At 52.2% G+C, this 20,796-nt stretch overlaps 1 protein-coding gene across 1 annotated transcript in view; it reads right to left on the reverse strand.

The window, feature by feature from the left end:
- Positions 1-765: 765 nt before the first annotated feature.
- CCDC12 (coiled-coil domain containing 12) overlaps positions 766-20,796 on the reverse strand; it is a 53,772-nt gene continuing 33,741 nt past the window's right edge. The window contains exons 3-8 of the mRNA XM_047772594.1: positions 17,732-17,799; positions 4,247-4,326; positions 2,601-2,662; positions 2,262-2,296; positions 1,233-1,309; positions 766-1,146 (exon numbers count right to left, since the gene is read on the reverse strand). Coding sequence (XP_047628550.1) covers positions 1,067-1,146; positions 1,233-1,309; positions 2,262-2,296; positions 2,601-2,662; positions 4,247-4,326; positions 17,732-17,799 — 402 coding nt within the window. The 3' untranslated portion in view covers positions 766-1,066. The remainder of the gene's footprint in view (positions 1,147-1,232; positions 1,310-2,261; positions 2,297-2,600; positions 2,663-4,246; positions 4,327-17,731; positions 17,800-20,796) is intronic.

Consider the following 20,796-nt stretch of genomic DNA (forward strand, 5'->3'; position numbering starts at 1 on the left):
TAGTACAGAAGGAGGAACACCCTGGGATGACTCCGGGCATGGACAGGAGGCTCAAATGGAAACCCTGAAGGAAACCCTTCTGGAAGAGATGAAATTCTAATTGGCCACAAGTGCCTGGAATCAGTTTTGTGACAAGCCAGTCACTCTGGAGAGTCAGCTCCACAGAGGAGGCTAATGGTTCTAAAGTCAGGAGGCTAATGGTTCTAAAATCCAAAACCACCCCTGAAACTCAGCCTACAAGACCCCAGTCCCTAGCAGAATGGGCCTCCCTCCCCCATACAGGGGCCTTATCCCAGGGAAGCCAAAGTCTAGCTCTGACTGGTGAAGTGGCGAGAGGGGTTGGTGGGGCTGTGTGGAATAAGAAAGAATAGTCCTAGGGGCTTTGAATCTGTAGCAGGCAAGAGTTGAGGCTTGCCAAGCACAGCTCATCTCTTTCATGGACCCAGTCTCTTCCTTTTCTCCCTCTCACACTGTGATGGGGTCCACAGAGGACCAGGGGTGGGAGCCTCTTCAAGCTGTCCCAGACTACCGTAAAGGCCTAGGTCTGGGGAGGTCTTAGGAGAACTCTTTCAGATCCTATCCCTCTTACATAAGGGTTTTGAAATGATCACTGATGACCAAGGACTGAAGCTCAGGCCTGGGCCTTCCCCTCCCCTCCAGCCTCAACATGCTCAGCCCAACACAGGGCTTATACCTCTGCAGCTGCCCTGTCTTGGGGCCCAAACCTAGAGTATCCCCAAATATTCAGTAGGTTACTGCCACACACACAGGGGTCTGCTTGTTTCTATTTCCAGATACAAAAAAAGTTCAAAATACATAACTACCTATAGAGACAATAAGCCCACTGAGTTGTTGTTGGCTCTGCCCCAACTCAAGAGCTGGGGGACCACTCAGGAGACAAGGAGCTGACCTCACCCAATGGGGACAGGTACGTTCAGACTAATAGGCAGCGAGTCACTGTTCTGAAGCCAAACTGGAGGTGATGGCAAGCCCGGCCCCTACCCCTGCCAAAGACCATCCTCCTTTAGGAAAGGCCTGACAGGAGCGTGGGGGGATGTGGCATGCCTCAGTCGGAATCACAGGCTTCTTGTTCGGTGGTGGCCACTGCAGAGGCCAAGCTGTCCTCCTGGCCTTTCAGCCTCTCACCTGGATGGGTGGCAGACAGGAAGAGTGGAGAGGGGCCATGTGCTTGGGCTACCACCCACAGGGCAGGGATCCAGCTCCATACTTACGGATCAGCTCAGCAATGGCCCTCTGGGTCCGCTTTTCTAGCTTCTCCAGCTTCTTGGCTACATCTCTCTTGAGGTCCCTGGAGCAGGGCAGGGAGGTAGGAGGAGGCCACAGGTGAGGGCTGGCCTGGTGAAACCTTGGGGCCCTCTCCTCCTGCAGCCCCTCTGGCATTAGCATACTTGGGTGCCTGAGGCCAGGATGCTCCTCTCTCTCCCTTTGTGCATCCTCCAAAACCCAGCAACAGCCATCCTTCCCAGTCCCAGTGAGGCAGGGACTAGCATCACCAATACAGGGGTCTGAGTCAAGGTTTGCAGGACAGAAGGTTTCTCAGGGTTCCCTCTGGGTCTGTTCTTGGTCCCAAGGGAATGACTTGCCCTGGCCCATGGTGAGTCATGCTCCTCCTAGGATCACATGTCCACCACGAGCTTTCAGAAGTGCACACAAAGCCCAACCCCCCTGGCTCTGGGTTTCTGAGGACACATGCCCTATGCTTTTGTTACATCAAATTAGAACACCTTCAGCTGGTACTGCACTTGAAGAATTATAAGCAAGAGGGATATAGTAAGTACCTCTGGCTCAAGTTAAAGTGAACACACAGCCCCCTCACCCTCTTTCTTAGCCCACTTACATGAGCACCAGGAAGGATGAGCATCCCTTTTCATAGAAGAGGGAACTGAGGCCAAAGTGGAACAGGTTAACTGGTGGCGGAACCTGGGGAGAAACCTGCACCTGTCCTTTCCACCATATTGCCTCCAGCCTATGGCTCCCTGATGGCAAAAGTCAGCCTCGTCCAAATGGACCTCTCTGAGGTGAAGCGGGCCCTCATCTTTTCAGAAGGGTTTTTGGAGGGGACTGCTGTCATATCCCTCTCATTCTTCACTTAGGTCCTTCTCAGCACTTACTTCAGATGATAATTATGACTGTACTGTCTGTCTCTCATTATTGAGGCTGGCAAAAGGCCCAGCCTGAGCCCAGGCCTGGCACCAAGAGTGTCAGTCAGTCTGCACTGGTCTTATATGGGCAACACTCACCAATCAGGCTTCCGGGGTGCAAGGTTGGCCAGGTCCTGGGGAGGGAGGAGACGCATGTCAGGTCTGGAGGGGTTCAGCCCCAAGGAAAGTAGAAGACAGGGTACAGAGGTAGGAAAAGGGGAGAAAGGGAAGGAAGAAGGAAGGGGGTGAAGGGGAACACGGGTGGTAGAGTGGGAGTTCCCTCATGGCCCAAGTGGTCTAGGCACTTTCACTGCTGAGGTCTGGGTTCAATCCCTGGTTTGGGAACTGAGATTCCACATCAAAGCTGAGCAGGTGGGAAGTAGAAAAGGGAGGTCACAGAAGCAGCAAGGGAGGTCAGGACCACGCCCTGGTACTCACCACCTCCTCAATGACAGGCTCTGGCTTGGCAGCCTCGAGCTGCTCTTTGACCTTCTCTTCCACTAGAGGGCGCAAGACAACAACAGAGGCCCATCAGAAAGGTGTGGCCACTCTCCCTGATTTGGCTAACTGCAGCCACAGGAGAGAGGGAGACAGTGCAGGCAGGTCCCTAGGAGAGCCTCTCCCCTTAGCCCCTAACTACCCAGAGGTGAAGACTCTGCAGAGGCAGCTCCGGAGGAAGGGCTTGGGTTTCTCAGGATGAAGGCAATCTGGGGATAAAGGAGGCCAGCAGGAGGCAACCAGAGTAGATGGAGCCCAGACCTCCAGCCAGGAAGCATGCATGCTTCTCTTAGCCCCAGTCCTTGCAGCTGGGAAATAAGACAATTGTCTGGATGTATCTAAAGTACAGTTTGGGGAAGGACCTTGAGGCTGGCTTTCCCATAGCCCTCCGGAGCTCCTGGGCTCTGAAAATGTCCCCAGACTGACCTGAAACAGGTGGCTTTTCTTCCCATCCCACTCTTAGGTGTATGCTCCCAAGACCAGGGGGACAGCCACCTCAAAGAGGCCTGCCCTCCTGTACCTCTCGGCTCTACCCAGCTGCTGACAGCACGATGGGCCTCTGGGTGGTCTAACATGGCGCATGGACAGCAAATTTGGGCTCCATGGGTTTCCTCCAACCCCCCTCACAGTTGCTCCATGGCTTCATGGGCCCCCTGCCCTGCCTTATCTCTCTCCTGCCACAAGTGCTGATCCTGAGGCATGACCAGTTCCTCATCCCTGTCCACTGTCCTGCCTTAGTGCTCCCCACAACGCCACTGCCCGCACCATGGCGAGGCCCAAACCATGATGAAAATCACCTGGGAAGTGTGTGAATCTCAGAGCCAAGGGGGATGGGGAAGCAGACTGGTTTGGGGGGTGGCTGAATGAGCAACATTTTACTCTTTCATAAGATGAACGTATTTATTAATTTATTCCTAACATAATTAAAAACTGATCAAAACAAAATAAAGACAGGACCAGGGATCTGCATGATAAGAAGTACCCCCAACATCTCCATTGTGGATGGCTACAGACAGGCCACTGCTGGCCAGGTGCTCCTGGCTGTCTGCTGCTCCCCACGACACAGCAAGACTGGGCAGCTCCTGAGCCAGGCCCCTCATCTCACTGGTGAGAGCATCTCGCCCCATCCTCTATGCTCTGTCTGGCACTGCCACACCCATCGTCAGGCGGGCATCTGCCTGTCCAGTGCTCTCCAAGGATCTAAACGGTCAGTCCTTCTTCAGGGTCTCTCACTCTGACCCTTCTAGGGCCTACAGGACCCATCACCCTGCCTTGCTGTCCAACAGCCCCAGTGCCACTTCCATCGCCCAGCCCCGGAAGATCCTTTGAGGGGATATGGCCTCTTCCCTCGCAGGTCCCTGGAAAAACTCTAAGGCAGGGTATGAGCAGGGCAGAGCAGGCACAGGGGGCCACTGCAGTGTCCTGACTGCTTCTACTCATACATCTTCCATGAGATGGTGATGGAGGGTTCTGGACGCCCAATTTCCAGCCCTGGCACTCCCAGCTATTCTCCAAGAGAGGACAATACTTGCCAAGGTGGCGGCAACTAATAGTACCCTGGAGCAGAGGTGGAGATACAGCCCTACCTGCGACTGGTTTGGCCTGGGGCACCCTCCTTCTCTTTAGGTCCTCATCTTCTGGGACATAGTTCCGCAGTCGGAGTTCCCTAAAGCGCAAAGAGAACAAACAGAGAGGGAGTAAAGTGTGTGACACAGCCTTATTCATCTTATACGCTTGCAAGTCGGCATGTGATGAAGCCACACAAGCTGGTCACTTCCCGACTTTGTCCTGGTCTCTCTGGAGAAGGCCTGTTGAAGGGGGACAGACAGCATAGAAAGAGAAGCATCACTTGGACATTTCCCCCCGCTCTGAGCTTCAGTTCCCTCATCTGCCAATCAGCCACCAGGCTGGGTGCTCTCCCAAAGCCCCACCTGCACTGTAGGTTCTTGTCCAGAGCTGGGGCCAGGGATGGCTGGGGAGCATTCACTGGATGTCTCCCCTGGATTACCTCCATTTGACAGTTAAGGGAATTGAGGATGAGAGACACTGCACCATTTTTATAAGGTCACACAGCAGTGGCTGTGGGATCTGAGACAGGGCAGGGTTTGACTCCAAGCCAGGCCCAGAGCTCCTGGGCTAAGTTACTCCTAAAAGAGAAGAAAGTCAGCTGTCACCCACTGGGTCCCCGAGCCACGTCTCCTTCTCAGAGCCTTTGTGTCCTGGAGCCTCAGCTACTGGTGTCAAGAGTCTGGGTGTGCCAAGGCCAAGGGAACAGGCATAACAGTGTGCAAGGCTGAGAAAGCCCACAATCCACCTGCACAGCCATGAGAGGCCTCACAAGCCCAAGAGGGCTTTGTTTGTTTGTTTGTTTGTCTTTTTAGGGCCGCACCTGCAGCATATGGAGGTTCCCAGGCTAGGGGTTGAATTGGAGCTGCAGTCACTGGCTTACACCACAGCCACAGCAACGCCAGATCTGAGCCGTGTCTGTAACCTACACCATAGCTCATGGCAACAGTGGATCCTTAACCTACTGAGCGAGGCCAGGGATCAAACCCGCAACCTCATGGATACTAGTCAGATTCGTTTCCACTGAGCCATGATGGGAACTCCTCAAGAGGGTTTTAAAACCTACCAGGGCAGACCCCATGACCGCGATGAAGGGAGAGCAGCCCCAAGGAGCCAGAATCATACACTAGGATCAGCCAGAGACCATGGTGTTATTTTCCTCTCATTGTGGTCTCCTCAGGCATGGCTGGCTGTATCAAGCATTCACTGGGGGCCTCTCTGGCTCAACAGCTCATCAAACCCTGAACCCCACATTGAAGCCTGCTCGCAGGCAGGAGGGGGTTCCTGGCTAACTCCAGAGGGTGGCAAAGAGAGCTCCTGGGGGCTGCAGCTTAACAAAAGAACGACAGAGACACTGGGACAGACCACTCAGGCCCTGGGAAAGGCAGGAGTGGCTGCCCCAGCCTATCAGCCGGGTAGGACGGGGATGTGGGTTCTTCTCCTTCCCCGCTACCTCTTCTTTTTCTTTTTTTGTCTTTTTGCCTTTTCCAGGGCTGCACCCCTGGCATACGGAGGTTCCCAGGCTAGGGGTCTAATCAGAGCTGTAGCCACCGGCCTATGCCACAGCCACGGCAACACCAGATCTGAGCCTTGTCTGTGACCTACACCACAGTTCACAGAAATGCCGGATCCTTAACCCACTGAGCGAGGCCAGGGATCAAACCCACAACCTCATGGTTTCTAGTCAGATTCGTTAACCTCTGAGCCATGACGGGAACTCCCCCACTACCTCTTCTGAGCCCTCTCAGGACTGCTGGCCCCTCAGAAGTGCTGGGAACATTTTCCCAGCAGGAGGCCTCCTACAGTCTCTCATCTACGAATCTCTCAGTCCGTGCCAGGGAAAAGTGTGGCTGATTTCTCCAGCCCTGGGCAGGCAATTGTTTCCCAAAGTGAGGCAGCAGGTGCCTGTGGCCACACAGCAAGCAAGTGACAGTGGTCTGAACTTGGGGGCTTTCTGATGCCAAATCAGTCCCCTATTTACCAGCCCCACCTGCCCGCCTGCCCCGTGCCAGGGCTCCTGAGACCTACACCTCTGCGGCTTGGCTAAACTTGTGTGCCAAGTACCAGCCTGGCCTGTGCCCTCTCCCAGGGTGTGCCTCCTCTGAAGAGCATGGACACCACCCTGTCCGCCATGCCTTCCTCAGGTCTGGAGGTAAATGTCAGGTCACAGAGGCACTGGGAGAGAAAGTGGGGCATGTTTGGTATACTGACTTTCAGTTATAATAGGGTGGGGGAAAAGCGGAAGAGAAACTGGGTGTGAGAAGAAAACTGCAAGGATGAAAGAGAATAAAAAAAGTATCACTCTCAGAAAACGGCTCCAGGATTTAAGAGAAATCAGATGGAGAGAGGAGAGTTCAGTGGAAACTGCACCCAGAGCTCTCAGCAACAGAAGCAGGCAGCCACACCCCCAGTATCTCCTGCCGCCTGGGCTTCAGAAGACCAACCAGAATGAGGGACAGCCCAGCAGCAGACAGGTAGGAGCCAGAAGCAGCAGGAAAGAGCAGCTCTGGCTGGTGGGTTGGCCATACAGCACCCCCACATCCCAGCAGCCCTGCTGCCCTCTGTCCCACTCCCCCTAGAGGTGAGCACTGGTCAAGCAGTCAAGATCACCTGCAGCCACTGCGGGACGGCCCCATTCTGCGCCCGGGTTTGCACATCTGTTAGCAAGGAGGCTATGCTGGGTGTGTCCAACTCTGTCAGACTGTCCCCTGATTCATTCTGTGAGAGCTAATGAAGAGACCGACCCTCACTAATGCCCAATTAACTGCTCCTCTGACCCCTCCCCTAACACCAGCAAATGGCAAAAATCTCTGTGGAGGTCATAAAGCACTGGGTTCTTTCTGCTCCAGGGCCTGGCCTTTCTAACAAAGGGCCAAGGTGTAACTCCCTCCTTCTGCAAATAACTTATAAAAGAAAAAAATCTATGTGTTGGCCTTATGAAGTACCATGGCATTCATTCTGAATCATGAATCCTTTACATACTCAAAAAATAAAATGAAATACATAAAGATACACCAAAATAGCTAGAGACATTACATGGATCATTACATAGCCACTGAAAATAATGTCTGCAAAGGACTGTTCTGAACATTCAATAGAAATTTAACAGATAGAAAAAAATAGCCAAAAGTTTAGTGATTAAGAGTGATTTTACCTGCTTTATTTTTATTTTTAGTGGTTTCCAGACTATCTAATGTAATCAATTATTTTTCTGCATAAAAACAACCAATTACAAACAGGAAACATAAAAAAAAGAGTAAACAGCTAGAGGGGACATAAGTGAGACTGACTTCCAGGAGCAGGACACTGTGGGGGGCTCTGTACCATGTAGCCCACTGTGCCCAGGCTTCAGAGGCCCCCAGTCTCTGTGGCCTGGGGCCAGGCTATACTGTGGCCAAAGGAAATCAGAGACCAAGCTATGCTTTGGGGTCTTTTTACCTTGGTGCCTGTGGGCAGAAGGGTAGCACAGTGAGCCCAGCACCTTCTAGGACCCTGTCCTTTGCTATCAAAGGCCCTGGGACACCCTCAGTTCCCTCTGTGTAGGCAGCCATTAACTGAGATGAGCCTTGCTGTCTCTCGCATGACGGGAAGACACAGTGACCTCCTGGGGACCTCCACACTCACCCTCTCTGATCGACCGCCCCCCACCTCTGTGTCCCTCACACAAGTCTAAACTTAACACAGTCCTAGCCTCATCCCTCATCAGTCTCTACAGGCTATTTTTCAATCAAAGGTCCCCTGAGTCACTGCCAGCCCATCGGTTCCAAGAGCTAGCTCAACAAGGTGGCACCATGGATAGGCCCTCCCCTTCACCCAGTGTCCCCCACACACCCCAAGACAGCTGACTATTCCTCTCCTGTGCCCCTCTTTGCCCTACATGCTTCTCTACCCTCTAACCAGCAGTTATCACACCCTGGGCACGTGGCCATATGTCTGTCCTGCATGCCCTGCCCCCCACAAGCTCCTAGAGACCCAGTGTTGGCACATACTACTCAGCACTCTAGGAGGGGTTGGGCACATACTTGCTCGGAGCTGGATAAAGGAATTCAGAGAGGCACTTGGGAGAGAGCTTTATGGGTAGCCTGGGCTTCTCTGGGCCTTTTAGTGCTTGGGAAGTCAACACAGGAAGCAAAGAAGCTGTGCCCAGGAGGTGCAAAGAGGGTAGGAATGTGGCTGGGTCAGGGCAGTCAACTCCTAAGCACCTTCTGTTGTCATTGTGGCAAAGCAACTGTGTGATGCCCAGTCATATTGTATTGAATCTCCTTATATCGAAAACGTCCTTGGAGTTCCCGTCGTGGCTCAGCGGTTAACAAACCCAACTGGCATCCATGAGGACTCGGGTTTGACCCCTGGCCTTGTTCAGTGGGTTAAGGATCCGATGTTGCCATGAGGAGTGGTGTAGGTTGCAGACGCGGCTTGGATCCCATGTTGCTGTGGCTCCGGCAGCTACAGTTCCAGTTGGACCCCTAGCCTGGGAACCTCCATATGCCACGGGTCGAGCCCTTAAAAAAAAAAGAAAAAAGGTCTCCCAGGGGTCTGAGGAGACCAAGTGCCCAATCAGAGCAGGTAATAGGACCACTGTGAGGTGGGAGCAGGCCAGGGAGATTGGAAATTCCAGGAAATCAATCCTGGTGGTGTTTTTTTCATACCTTGAGTACGTGCCACTCAGAAGAGAACGTTGATTTTCTCTGTAAAATAGGAAACTCGGAGTAGAGTTCTAGAATGTAGAAGAGGAAGGAAGTTTCCAGACTATCTGGTCCAACCCTTTCAAGGCAAGCAAGCCTGAAAGTCTACTCTGCCCATGAGGTTTCCTAGCCCTAGCCCACCTCACCTGCTCACTCATGCATCAGTATGACCTGATGGGACATACTGGGACAGGAGCTTTGTTTTTCACCCATAGCTTATGGGGCCCCTCCACACACATCCCCCTGCCTGAACCCCTGGAGAGAGACAGGATGGGCATTCCAAGTGGCCTGCTTCCAGAGAAGAGGTCCGCCCTATGTGGCTACCTGGTCCCTCCTTCCCATACAGCCCATCAGGAACCAGAGAGCATGATCATGAAGCGCTCCTCAGAGTAACAAACCACAGGGAAAGTCAAGCCCAGGACAGCCCTGCCAGGGTCTTGGAGGGCAGCACTTCTGACCAGCACTTCTGATCACAGAGGCCCTTCTGTTTGAACACTCAAAGTACAGAAACACAGAGCTCTTCCAGGAAACATACACATACACCTAGTAACCTTCTGTGTACTTTAGGCTCTGTGCCTGGACATTCACCCCATGTCCCCAACATAAGTAACAAGGCCTTGTTGGTTGCCACCACTGGCCAGACTCCAGAGGCCTGTGAAAATGAGGTGAGAGGCAACCATCTCAAATAGTGCAGACAGCAACTCCAGAGGTTCATCTGGCCACTTTCTTCAAGGTCCATTAAAATGTCAAAAACTTCTGACCCCATAATCCTGCTCAAGGGAATTATTCCATAGAAACAATAACAAAACAGGGACAGGCAAAACACAATGTTCTACATACAAATGTTTCAGGCAGCATAATAATTTTTTTTTTTTTTGGTCTTTTTAGACCAAACCTTCGGGATGTGGAGGTTACCAGGATAGGGGTCAAATGGAGCTGTACCTGCCGGCCTACACCACGGCCATAGCAACATGGGATCTGAGCCGCATCTGCAACCTGCACCCCAGCTCAGAGCAAGGCTGGATCCTTAACCCCTGAGCAAGACCAGGGATTGAACCTGTGTCCTCATGGATGCTAGTTAGATTTGTTTCTGCCGAGCCATGACAGTAACTCCCAGGCATCATAATTTTTAATAGCCCCTAGATTCTATTCTGCCAGAGTCCCTCTGAGCAGGCTGCAAGCACCCTTTCAGGGGACTGCCAAGACAAGAGGGGGACAGCTCAGGACAGTGTAATCAGAACACATGGAAATTTCACTGTAGGCAAAGCACAAGGTCAGGATGGAACACAGACACTGGAAATAGATGGGCTACAGAGGGATCCTTTTGTTTGGTGGGTGGTCAACAATTTTAGGATACTTGATGGTTGGCTTCACAGCAAATGAAACTTTTGAAGAGTCTAGTGGCTTCCCTACTCGTAGGCAAAGGACACTGCCTTCCAGCTCTTCCTCAGAAGGGCAACTCTGGCCTCACTCTGGGGCAGGGTACAGAGGTAGGACAATAAAAGCTCCCTCCCCTTCGATCTGGCCAGCTCCATCTCCACCCTGCCATCCCACCCCAGAAGGAAGGACACAAGAACTCACTACATGAATGGCCTGGGCCACATCACATAGACAAAGCCTCCCAAGCACCCCCTGGCAAACACACTCTCAGAGTTTCAGGAAAAGGGATTGGAGCTCCTGCATCCTCCGGGCCTTGCTGCCCTGCCCCCACCCCAAAGCACAGGCAGTATGGAATGGGATAATGCCTCCTTCTCAACAGGAACACTCTCCACTCACTGGTCCTCAGGTCCACCCTTCAACAGAAGGTGGAGGTGGCTACTGGCTGTTTTCGGATGTGGAAAACTGTCCACAGAGAGTCATGGATGTGCACAAGGTTTCTGAGTAAGGGAAGAGCCAGAGCCAGAAAGTAAACCCAAGTCTCTGTGGCCTTGAGGTGCACCCCTGCCCCGGCTCCACAGGGACCAGCAGTTGCTGAGGAAGACCAAAGGCTGTCAGACAGAGTGACTATAGGTCCTGTCCAGGATTGCAGGCGGCTCAGCCAGGGCTCTGGGCCCTCAGGGTACCTTGAGAGAAAAAAATCACCCTCCTACTCCAGGAGTTTGGCCTACAGCACCATCCTCCAACTCCTCCCTCCCTGAATCTCATTCTCTTAGTTCTTCTAGCTGCCAGGACCTTCCTTCAGCCTCTAAAGTCACAGTGGGTCACAGATGCTAGAGGCAGAAGGGAGTTTTAGAAATTATTCAGGAGTTCCCGTCGTGGCGCAGTGGTTAACGAATCCGACTAGGAACCATGAGGTTGCGGGTTTGATCCCTGCCCTTGCTCAGTGGGTTAAGGATCTGGCGTTGCCGTGAGCTGTGGTGTAGGTTGCGGACGCGGCTCGGATCCCGCGTTGCTGTGGCTCTGGCGTAGGCCAGTGGCTACAGCTCCGATTAGACCCCTAGCCTGGGAACCTCCATATGCCGCAGGAGCGGCCCAAAGAAATAGCAAAAAGACAAAAAAAATAAAAAAAATAGAAATTATTCAGTCATGTCATTATTTTAAAAAACAGGGAAGCCCGGAGTTTCCTAGTGGTACAGCAGGTTAAGGATCCAGCATTGTCACTGCTATGGCTCTGGCTACTGCTGTGGCATGGGTTCAATCCCCGGCCTGGAAACTTCTGTAGGCCTGGAGTGGAGCAAAAAAACAACAACAAAACAAATGAACAAAACCCCCCAAGGAATCCAGAAGAGACAGAGCTGGCTGGGGTGACCCACGTGGGAGCCCCACCAACAGCTATGATCAACCCCATTTACCAAGTTGTGTCAGATCCCAGGCCTGCCAAGAACACGGGATGCCCAGACCCCCAAGGGGTGGTTTAGAAACAGCCAACAGCTGTTCAAGGCAAAGACCAGGGCCAAGCATTAGTTAAATCAGGCCCCTGCCCAGCTGCAGCTGCCATGGCATCTGGGCCATGTGGTGTGCACCCACTCCCACCCCAGGCTCTACAGAAACCATCCCAGTTTCTCTAAATTTGTAGGCTGAGCTTTGCCCCCACCCGTCTCCCCAAAATGCACAGCTGACAGGCACTTAAAGTAGGAACAGCTGATATGCCAAAATTCAAGGACTGAAAAATATTACGGTATTCTCAAAGAAATACTAAGTAGCCAGTGAGAATTTTATAGAAGCTGATTTATCAAAAGATGGTCATGACACAGTACATGAAAAAGGTTACAACAAAGAAGGATATGCACGGATACATATTAATATGATTCACTAAAATTTTCAACAATTGACAACAAATCTATAAGTACTTTAAATATCAATTTAAATTTAAAAAGAGGCACGGGGTAAAGGTTTATGACAGCTGAGTTGAATCCCAAAGGGACCACAAGGTGAGAACTGAAGTGGCCACACTGGCTGTTGGGGCCCAGGTGGTGGTGGGGACTAGAGCTGGCAGTGGACCAAAGACCACTCTGGGGAGGCACATGGTGCTCCATCCCAGTGGGCTACCCTGGGCTGGGAAGTGCTGGCAGGCTGCTCAAGAGGTATGCTCCTCTCTCCACCACAGAACCACCAGCAGCCCTGATGTCCATCCCTCTGGCCCTGGCCAAGCGGGCATGTGGGACAAAGGCCATGACCCTAAGAGTGAAGGTGGTACAACAGGACCAGGCTTGACTGGGAGCTTGTGGGCAGAGGACAGGAATGGCGCTGTTTTCCCATTTATGACAGGATGGTTGGGTGAACTCAGCTGTTCTCCACCCTGCCTGCACATTGGACAGGGACTAGGGAGGTGTTCCCATGCTCTTCCCCTCCCTCTCAGCTGGGAGATCTTAAACAAGTAACTTGACCTGGGTGAACTGTGATTTTCTTACCTCACAGTGGACCACACCTCCCCCCAGAACAGGTTTAATGAGAATGGCTTTCAAAGCACTGGAGATCAAGACATGCAAGAGGAAGACTTTCCCAGCTGTGCTCCCTCTACAAAGGGAAGCACCTGGCCTGGCCACACATCAAGTCGGCTTTCCATGACACCTCCTTCATTTTTCTACATTCCTGCACCCAGCCCTGAGCAACAGGGTCAGAAAAAACAGGGTGGCCGCAGGTCTCTGTGCTATTGCCTCAGCACAAGTCATGGAGCCACATCCAGTCCCTGTCCATGGCTGGGGCACTCCAACCTGGAGTGGGAGCGAGATAACCAGGGGGCGGCTCTGGTCACCAAGAGAGTGGAGCAATGTCTGCTGAATCAAGCTGACATCATGGGTGTGTGAGCCCTGCTGCACAGTCACCATCCTAGGGACCCAACCCACCGATGAGAGCAGGCCTGGCATTTACCAGCATAAAAGGATCGGGCACTGGGCCAGAACTGGGCCAGGTCTCAGCTGGGATGGGACCTTTCTCCACATGGGGTTGGAGAACCAGTTTTCCACCCTGAAGAAGGCAGGTTAGTGGCCTAGTTTCTTCTGTGATACATGACACTCACTTAGGGTGAACCACTGTCTCTCAACGGTGACTGCCCCAGCTGGATGAAGACCTCAAACCTAAGCCACGGGGAGGTGGCGGCTGTGGGGGCTGAGGGTTGGGGCTTGCTTGTTCAGGCACTTAACAAGACATGCTCCCTGCCTCATGACCAACAGAGTGTGCAACACCCCACCCCCACCTGCCAGGGTGGCCACGACTGTCAGCCACAAATTCTACCCAAGACACACCTCATTGGCATATACCAGCCAAATTGCCATAAGGAGGAAGTGACTTAGGGCTTACAAAAAACAAAAGCAACTGACATGAATGCTCCTTTCTGTGGCCAGACTTCCAGAGCTGCCAGATCACATCTTATCTAGGCAGCAAGTGGGGGGGGCGGTGTTAGAGATGAGTCATAGACGCCCCTGCAGAGTTAGCCACAAGGGAAGTTGGCTGGGAGAGGCAGATCCAGCCCAAAGGAGAAGCAAGGGTCCTTCTGGGAATGAAACACATCTTTCCTTCCCGCAAAACCTGGTCTGGTCTGGTTAACCTTTGGGGGAATGACTTCCACTTGATGGGGATTTGGTTGTAGGGAGATGGGGTAGGATTTATCCTGAAAAGAGTCATAAAATTTTTTTTAAAGGTATTCTGATCTATAGATATCATGCAACACCAATTAAAATTCTAGCAAGCTTTTAAAATAGATATTAACAAGCTGATTCTAAAGTTTATAAGGCAAGCCAAAAGAACTAAGAAAACAGACATTATTCTCAAAAGGTTTCCTTGAGCAGATGGGCAGAAGCACAGGCAGAGAGGAAGGTGGGTGATTCTCCAGCATGGCTGGTGAGGGGTGAAGACCTGGGGTTTCTGCCTCCAATCCTGCTGGATTTTTCCATTTCTTCAGCCACAACTCCTGGCCCCAACCTGTGTCCGGTTGGTCAACTGAATCTGTGAAATGATGCCACTCAGTTCATTTCCCCAGGACCATCTACAAATAAGGGAGGTTCTACAAACAGGTTCCTCATCACTAATTTCTTGGTCACATGCTTATTTCTACTCTTATCCACCCACCCTGTTTTTTTCCCAACTCTTGCCCTATTTGCAAAGTTAGCACAAGCCTTAAGTAAAAGTAAATCCTGCCTTTTCCAGGTGTGTTGGGAGCTATCCTTATCTCAGGAGAGCCTCACAAGGGTTGTTTTTGTTTTTGTTTTTTTTTGCCCAAAGCCCCAGCACTACCCCGGTAAACAGCAATCACATTTGCTTCACTCATTAAGGAAGCAAGTTTCATTTTTCTCCCCATCTCTCTATTGAAGATACTCAGGTCAGGCTGACTGAGGCAATGTGACTTGTCCCAGATCAGCTCAGAAGGCAGGGCCTGGCCTCAAACCTGGACACTGCTTCCAAATCCTGAGCTCTCTCCATGTGCCTAGTACCTACAATGTTTAGCAGCAGTGGCCCCCCCCCACCCCCCAACAACAATCACCTCATCACCTGTTATTTCCCTAAGTCCAGACAAGTGTTTAAAAAAATGCGCGACAAACTAGCTAACACACATCAATGGAACTGGCTACCTGTCATGTACCTACAAGGCCACCCTTAAATCTTTCTCCCTGTTCCAATGACCTGTATAAAGCCCAGGTTTGGGTTTATGAGCAGGGGGTCAGGGGAGATGTTTGTCCATGACTCCCCAACACCACTTACCCTGTCACACTGCTGGTTCACACCCCTGGGCCTTCACTGCCCAAACCCTACCCTCTAGGATCCTGGACCCAATTCAAGAGGAATGTTCTCCATGAGGCCTTGTCCTGCTGCCCTCAGCTGAAGGCAGTCCTGACTGGGCACTGCATTCCTCTCAGGACACTTGAGAAGAGCTGGGACCCACGGGGATTCCCACCTGGCACCTGGGCTCAACCAGGCTAACCTGGACTAAAGCAGGCTGTTTTTATCTCCACAGAGCTGAGGAAGCCAAGATGCTCATTGGCTACTGGCCTCAGAGGTCATTCCTCCCCATCCTAGTGCAGATGGAAGGTCGCTCCTTCTCCTTGTTGGCAAAGGGGGGCCATGGCAGGAGCTGTGGCCTCAGGGCCCTATGGAGCCTGCTCCCAAGCCATAAGCATCCTGCTAGGAGTCCCTTTGCAGATCTGGAGTACAGATAAGGAGAAAGGTCCCCTTTCCTGGGAAGGATACACACTCTGCTCTCCCCTGCTCTACCTGGAAAGCCCACACCCAAGCCCTGGATTCCATAGGCTGGGGTTGAGTCTGGCCCCTCCATATACGGACCAAGCCTCTGCCCAGCCTTCCTGAAAAACCCAGGCAAACCCTTTGCTCTGAGCCTATCAAAGGTGAAGAAGTCCACTTTTCCTGAAGGCTATGAATGCAGGCAAAACTCTTCTCCAAGCTAAGCCTGGGCTTCCTGACAACCCAGGGCAGGAAGGAGCAGTAGGCTTTGCTGGGTCAAGGATGCCTAGAGAAGTGAAGTTCATCTGCCCAGTCTCTAGATTACCTGGCTCCTGATTATAGGCCAGACTGTTCTGCCATATCCCATTGCCCCAGAAGAGGCGGATCAGAGGAAAGTGGAGGTACAGGACAAAAGAGGGAGAACCCAACTCAATGTCCAGCATGTTTGGTCCTTTGGCTGCTATGAGTGAAGGAACAGCCATTCGGTTGTTCCCCTCTGTTGAGCCCCGCAGAGGGGCTCTTTTACCCCTTTCTTTTTCACACTTTTCTTTTATCCCTTTCTTTTTCACACTCTTGTTGTTTTGAAATAAATACCTCAGGCACACAGAGAGTAACACAACACATGTACCCCCACCCCTACCCCTCGAATAAACAAAAGCAACATTTTGCCATTACTGAGACAGGTTTGTTACCCCTTGCCTTTTTTTCCCTCCAAAGAAATCACATCTTGCAGCTGGTTAAAGCCTTTTCCTAATCCTGTTCCTCCAGGCTTCCCCACAGCTCATCTGAGACTGAGAGCTGGTGCTACTCCATGTGCACATTTACATCTGTGCAACTTCTGCTTCGCATCCCTGACATCTTAGCAGCCTGTCTTCCTCTAGGGAATGTCAGCTCCAGCAGGGCAGGAACTGGGTTTTGTCCACTGTTATCTCCTAGGGGCCTAGGATGGTGCCCTGCACAAATGAGACAACCAACCAGATGTTGACTGAAGAACAGGCCTGTTGTTATGTGTGCTTCTAAACTGGATATAAATGCCGCTGCCCTGTATATCTCAGGCTGCTTTTATCTCCACTCAGCACCATGTTTGAGGTTCAATCACATGGGTCAACATTCAAGTCTTCTACTGTATGACCCACCCACCTGCTAACCAAGGACCCTTCTTTGTTTCAAGGAGAAGACAGATCAGAAAAGGGACCTCTCATAAAGCCAAGGCAGCCCAGAAACTGAAACCCAAGGCTCTATTCAGCAACTGAATACCTAAGAACAGCCAGAAGAAAACCAAAAGGTCTCTTAGCCGTTACCACAGAATGGGAGAAACTGGGCAGGCGCCCACCCCCAAACCCCCAAGTCTGTGGTCAATTGGAAAGAGAGCAATGACCTGGCCTCCATCTCTGTCACCAGTGAGGGCCAAGTGAGGTGCTGGGGGTGGCTATAGCCCAACAAGAAACCACAGAGCCCAGAGAGAGGGTGAATAAAGGGTCTCTGCACACCACTGAGCATCATTAGCCTCTTGGCACAGAGCATCTCCAATTACAAGGGAGGTGGCGAGGACCTTGCAGGGCTGCTGTGAGGGCAGTGTGAACACACTTTGTAAACTGTCAAGTCACACATGCACAGACACACACGCACCCCTGTGGACTTGACAAAGCCCCATCTCATCTGAGATCACCTCCTAAAGAAGAAGGGCTGCACCTGGGGGAGGGTTCCACTCGCACTGGTAAAGGCAACAGCAGGCTGTGGCATCAGGAAGGCCTGGTCCTGAGTGCCGGGCCAGCTTCCTCTGGGGAGCACCCCTCCCTTCCTGTTGCATGCCCCTGATGCACAGCCCACAGAGATAAGCTTTCTCAGGACATCAAGACCCACTCCCCCAAGTGAGCAGATGCACAGGCTGACGGCCCAGGGAGAGCTTTACATACTAGGGAGAGTCTGGACCTGATTTTGCAGATGCTGTAGAACCACGTCACGTGAGGTATTTTAGGAGAATGATGCGACATAACACAAGGGGCTGGAAGAAAAGGCTGGTGGCTAAGAGTCAGATAGCTAATGGGGGAAAGGGTCCAAAGAAGGTTCCAAATGTAACACTGTCATGTCTGAACAAGGCAGCCATAGAGTGGAGAGGAAGGAACAGGGCTTAGTTGGGAGGATGTGAAAACTAACAGGTATTGGAGGAGAGCGCAAGGCAGAGAGCTGCATGTGGGGCATTACCTGTGCTTCTCGCCTTCCTCCTCCCCTTCTCTGAGCTGTTTAGTCTTTGGCTCCCCGTCTTCTTTGTCCTGCAAAGGAAGGGACAGAACCAGCTGCTCAGATGAAAACTCCTTCTTCCAGTCCACACTGCCCAAGCAGCTCACGGAGAACAGGACATCTCAGGAGCCAGGCAGCCTGGCAAGGGCCAGTGTGGCCTTCCAGCCCCCAAGCAGGGCACAGGCCTGCTGACGAGCACAAGGCTGGAACCTCACTTCCTATCCCTCAATTCCCGCCTCAGAATTTAAAACCCATGATGGTGGCCCAGGCCAGCCCCCAGAGAACACGAGCAAGAGGAGCTGGAAGGTCTTAACGGTGAGAAATAATGCTGGTCAGTGCCACAGAGGGCCTGTGCTGGCAAGCCACCCTCATGAGTCAGGAGAGACTGGGGGAAGAGCAGTCACCAGCAGCCAGGCCAGACAAAGGCTTGGACTCCCTTCCAGGCCAGAGGCCTCTCCAGAAACATCTATCTGGTTCCCTTTAGGAGTAGTGTAACTCAAATTAGGATCAGGCTTGTAACAAGTTCACTCCTGCAATGAATGTATTCAGGGGGACGGAAGGAAAGGCAACTAGCTTGAAGTTTCCATGGGAAAATTTCTTCTAAATCTGGTTCTTTTATCTTCCTCTGCACTTTGTAAGTCTAGAAAAGCCATATTCATCAGCAGGAAATACCGTCTTGGGCTTTCTCCTTACTGTGTTGGTTCAGACCTGCCTGTGGATAAACAGACACAGAGAGTGTGCGTGTGTGCGTGCGTACGCGTGTGTGTGTGCGTGTTGTGTTCTCGAATGCGTATGGCTATGCCCCCAGTGCCTGTCCTGAGAGGCTCTGAGACAACCCCCAGCCCAGGGTCTCCCTGCAGGCCAGGGCTGGCCCTCCAGAGGGTATCACCATGCCCTTGATTACTGGCTTTGACTCTCTCATTGGAGCAAGTTCCAAGGAGTCATTTGGAAGCCCCTGCCATGGGGAACCTGCTGCACTGGAGATAATAGCTGCTTGTACCATCTCTCCTAGAAGTTTGTTTACACCACTGACAACTGCCTCCCCAAGAGGGGAATCTGCTTTATGAGTCACTTCCTGCTAGTGTTCGTAGTGGAGAACCCGGGAACCACCAGACTGCCATCTGTTGGCCACACACCTGTGGGCAAGGAGACCACGCAGACTGGGCTGGAGGCCTGGCCCAGAGACAGATGCTCCCTTTGCTCTCTCAACCCAGGGCAATTCAGTCTCCTTGGGATGAGGAAGCAGGAAGAGGTGACAGCAGCTAGGTGAGAGAGGTCAACATGGGTCTGTGGAGTTGGTGGGGGCTTCCTACCTTCCTACTGAGGGATGGGCAGAATTCGGGTGCTACAGGATGGGGAGCAGGAAGGGCATTCCCAGATGGCACCAAGCTTGAGCAAAGGTGGGGTGTGGTCTGCATAATGCACAGATGGTTGGTTGTCAAGGCAGGTATGGCCAATCACAGAGGGCTCTGGCCTGTATTCTAAGGCAACAGGAGTCAGAAGAGTCTGAGGGAGCTTCTGGAAGAAGGACTGGGGGCCTTTCCTGAGAGTCTGCCAACCATGCTGGTTAGGGAGGCCCTGGGGCGGAAGCACTCATTTGGTGATGGCCAAGAAGGACAGGAAAGAAGAGTACAAACTCTTGACTAAGAAGCAAGTTAGGGTTCTCCACATGGCTCCCAGGCTGCATGCACCCCTCCCTGACTAAATGCAAGAGATTAAGCAAGACAGAGGCAAAGACATTCAAACAAAAAGCACCTTCTTAACTGCCAGCCAGTGGGATTCCCTGATGGCCAAAGGTCCTGCTGCAGGAGAGGAGGTGGTGGACAAGGACAGAGGTGGAAGAGCAGCAAGGCTCAGCTTTCCCCATAGGAAGGCTTCTTTCCATGATGGCTCTCTTAACCTGGGCCAGCTGGAGGTAGAGGTTGGGGGCTGTGGGAATGGCCTTCAGGAATGAGTCCTTTGCAAACACCATACCTCTTCCCAGCCCGTGAGCCAGGGCAAAGAGCAGCATGGCTGCCACCACCCTTCTGGGGTCCCAGAGACACTCAAGTGTCTCAGCAAAGGCCAAGTTATTCATTAATAAATGAGAAAACACCCACCGATCTAAATGCCATTTTTAAAAAATGCCCTGTAGTCTGGCAGGTGAGTACAACATCAGCTGTACAGATAGGTTAGATTAAAGAAGACCCCAGTCTGGGATGCAGTGCGAGAGCAGGGGTTCAGATATGGCACCTATGTGTGCACAGGGTGGGAGCAAGTAAACGAATGATAGGCCACATTAATGTGGGGACAAGGTGTGCTCCAGCCTGCCTGCTCAATGGCGACTCAAGCAGCACAGTGAGCGAGCACCAAGGGAAATGTCTTTGGGGCAGCCCCAGCCAAGGCACAAGGCAAAGCTCATGTGTTTGGGATGGTGGCAGGAGGCACTGACCAGCCTCATGGCTCCCCCAAGCCTGAGAGACTTGAAGGCCCTCAGAACTGAAGAGCTCGCAGGACCTCCTAGGTCCTTAATTCAGCCATGGAGAAGCTGGCAAACGGTCTTCAGAGAAATAAAAGATTTGCCCAAGGTCACAGAATCTGTCAGTGGTGGCTGCAGGTCTGAATCAAGGTCCTCCTAACCCTGGCCCTGCATTCTTGCCAAGGAGATGAGAGACAGTTATTAAGAGAGGCACTTAGTTTCTAAAAATAGTTCTGATCCCAGTCACCTCACCCATGCTCCCCTCACAGTTCAAGTGCGCTCAGACTAGCCACAGCCAGCCTAGGCCTAGGTCTAAGCCCTGGTGGACACCCATGGGAGGGCAAGCAGGGCCTGAGACGCACAGGGAACCTTACGCACCCTCAGTCCCTTAAATCCAAGTCACTGCCTAACCCCTCCTACACAACCGTTCCCCCCAATCTCCTTTCTTCCTCCTTCCAACCCCCGTCTCCATTACACCCCCTCTCTAACACCACCCTTGTAGGTCCCCACTGCAGCTAAACCCATAGCTATTCCCTCACCCTTTCCAGCCAGCCTCCTCCACTGTGGAAAA

The sequence above is a fragment of the Phacochoerus africanus genome, chromosome 1 (assembly GCF_016906955.1).
Source record: "Phacochoerus africanus isolate WHEZ1 chromosome 1, ROS_Pafr_v1, whole genome shotgun sequence".
NCBI lineage: Eukaryota > Metazoa > Chordata > Mammalia > Artiodactyla > Suidae > Phacochoerus > Phacochoerus africanus.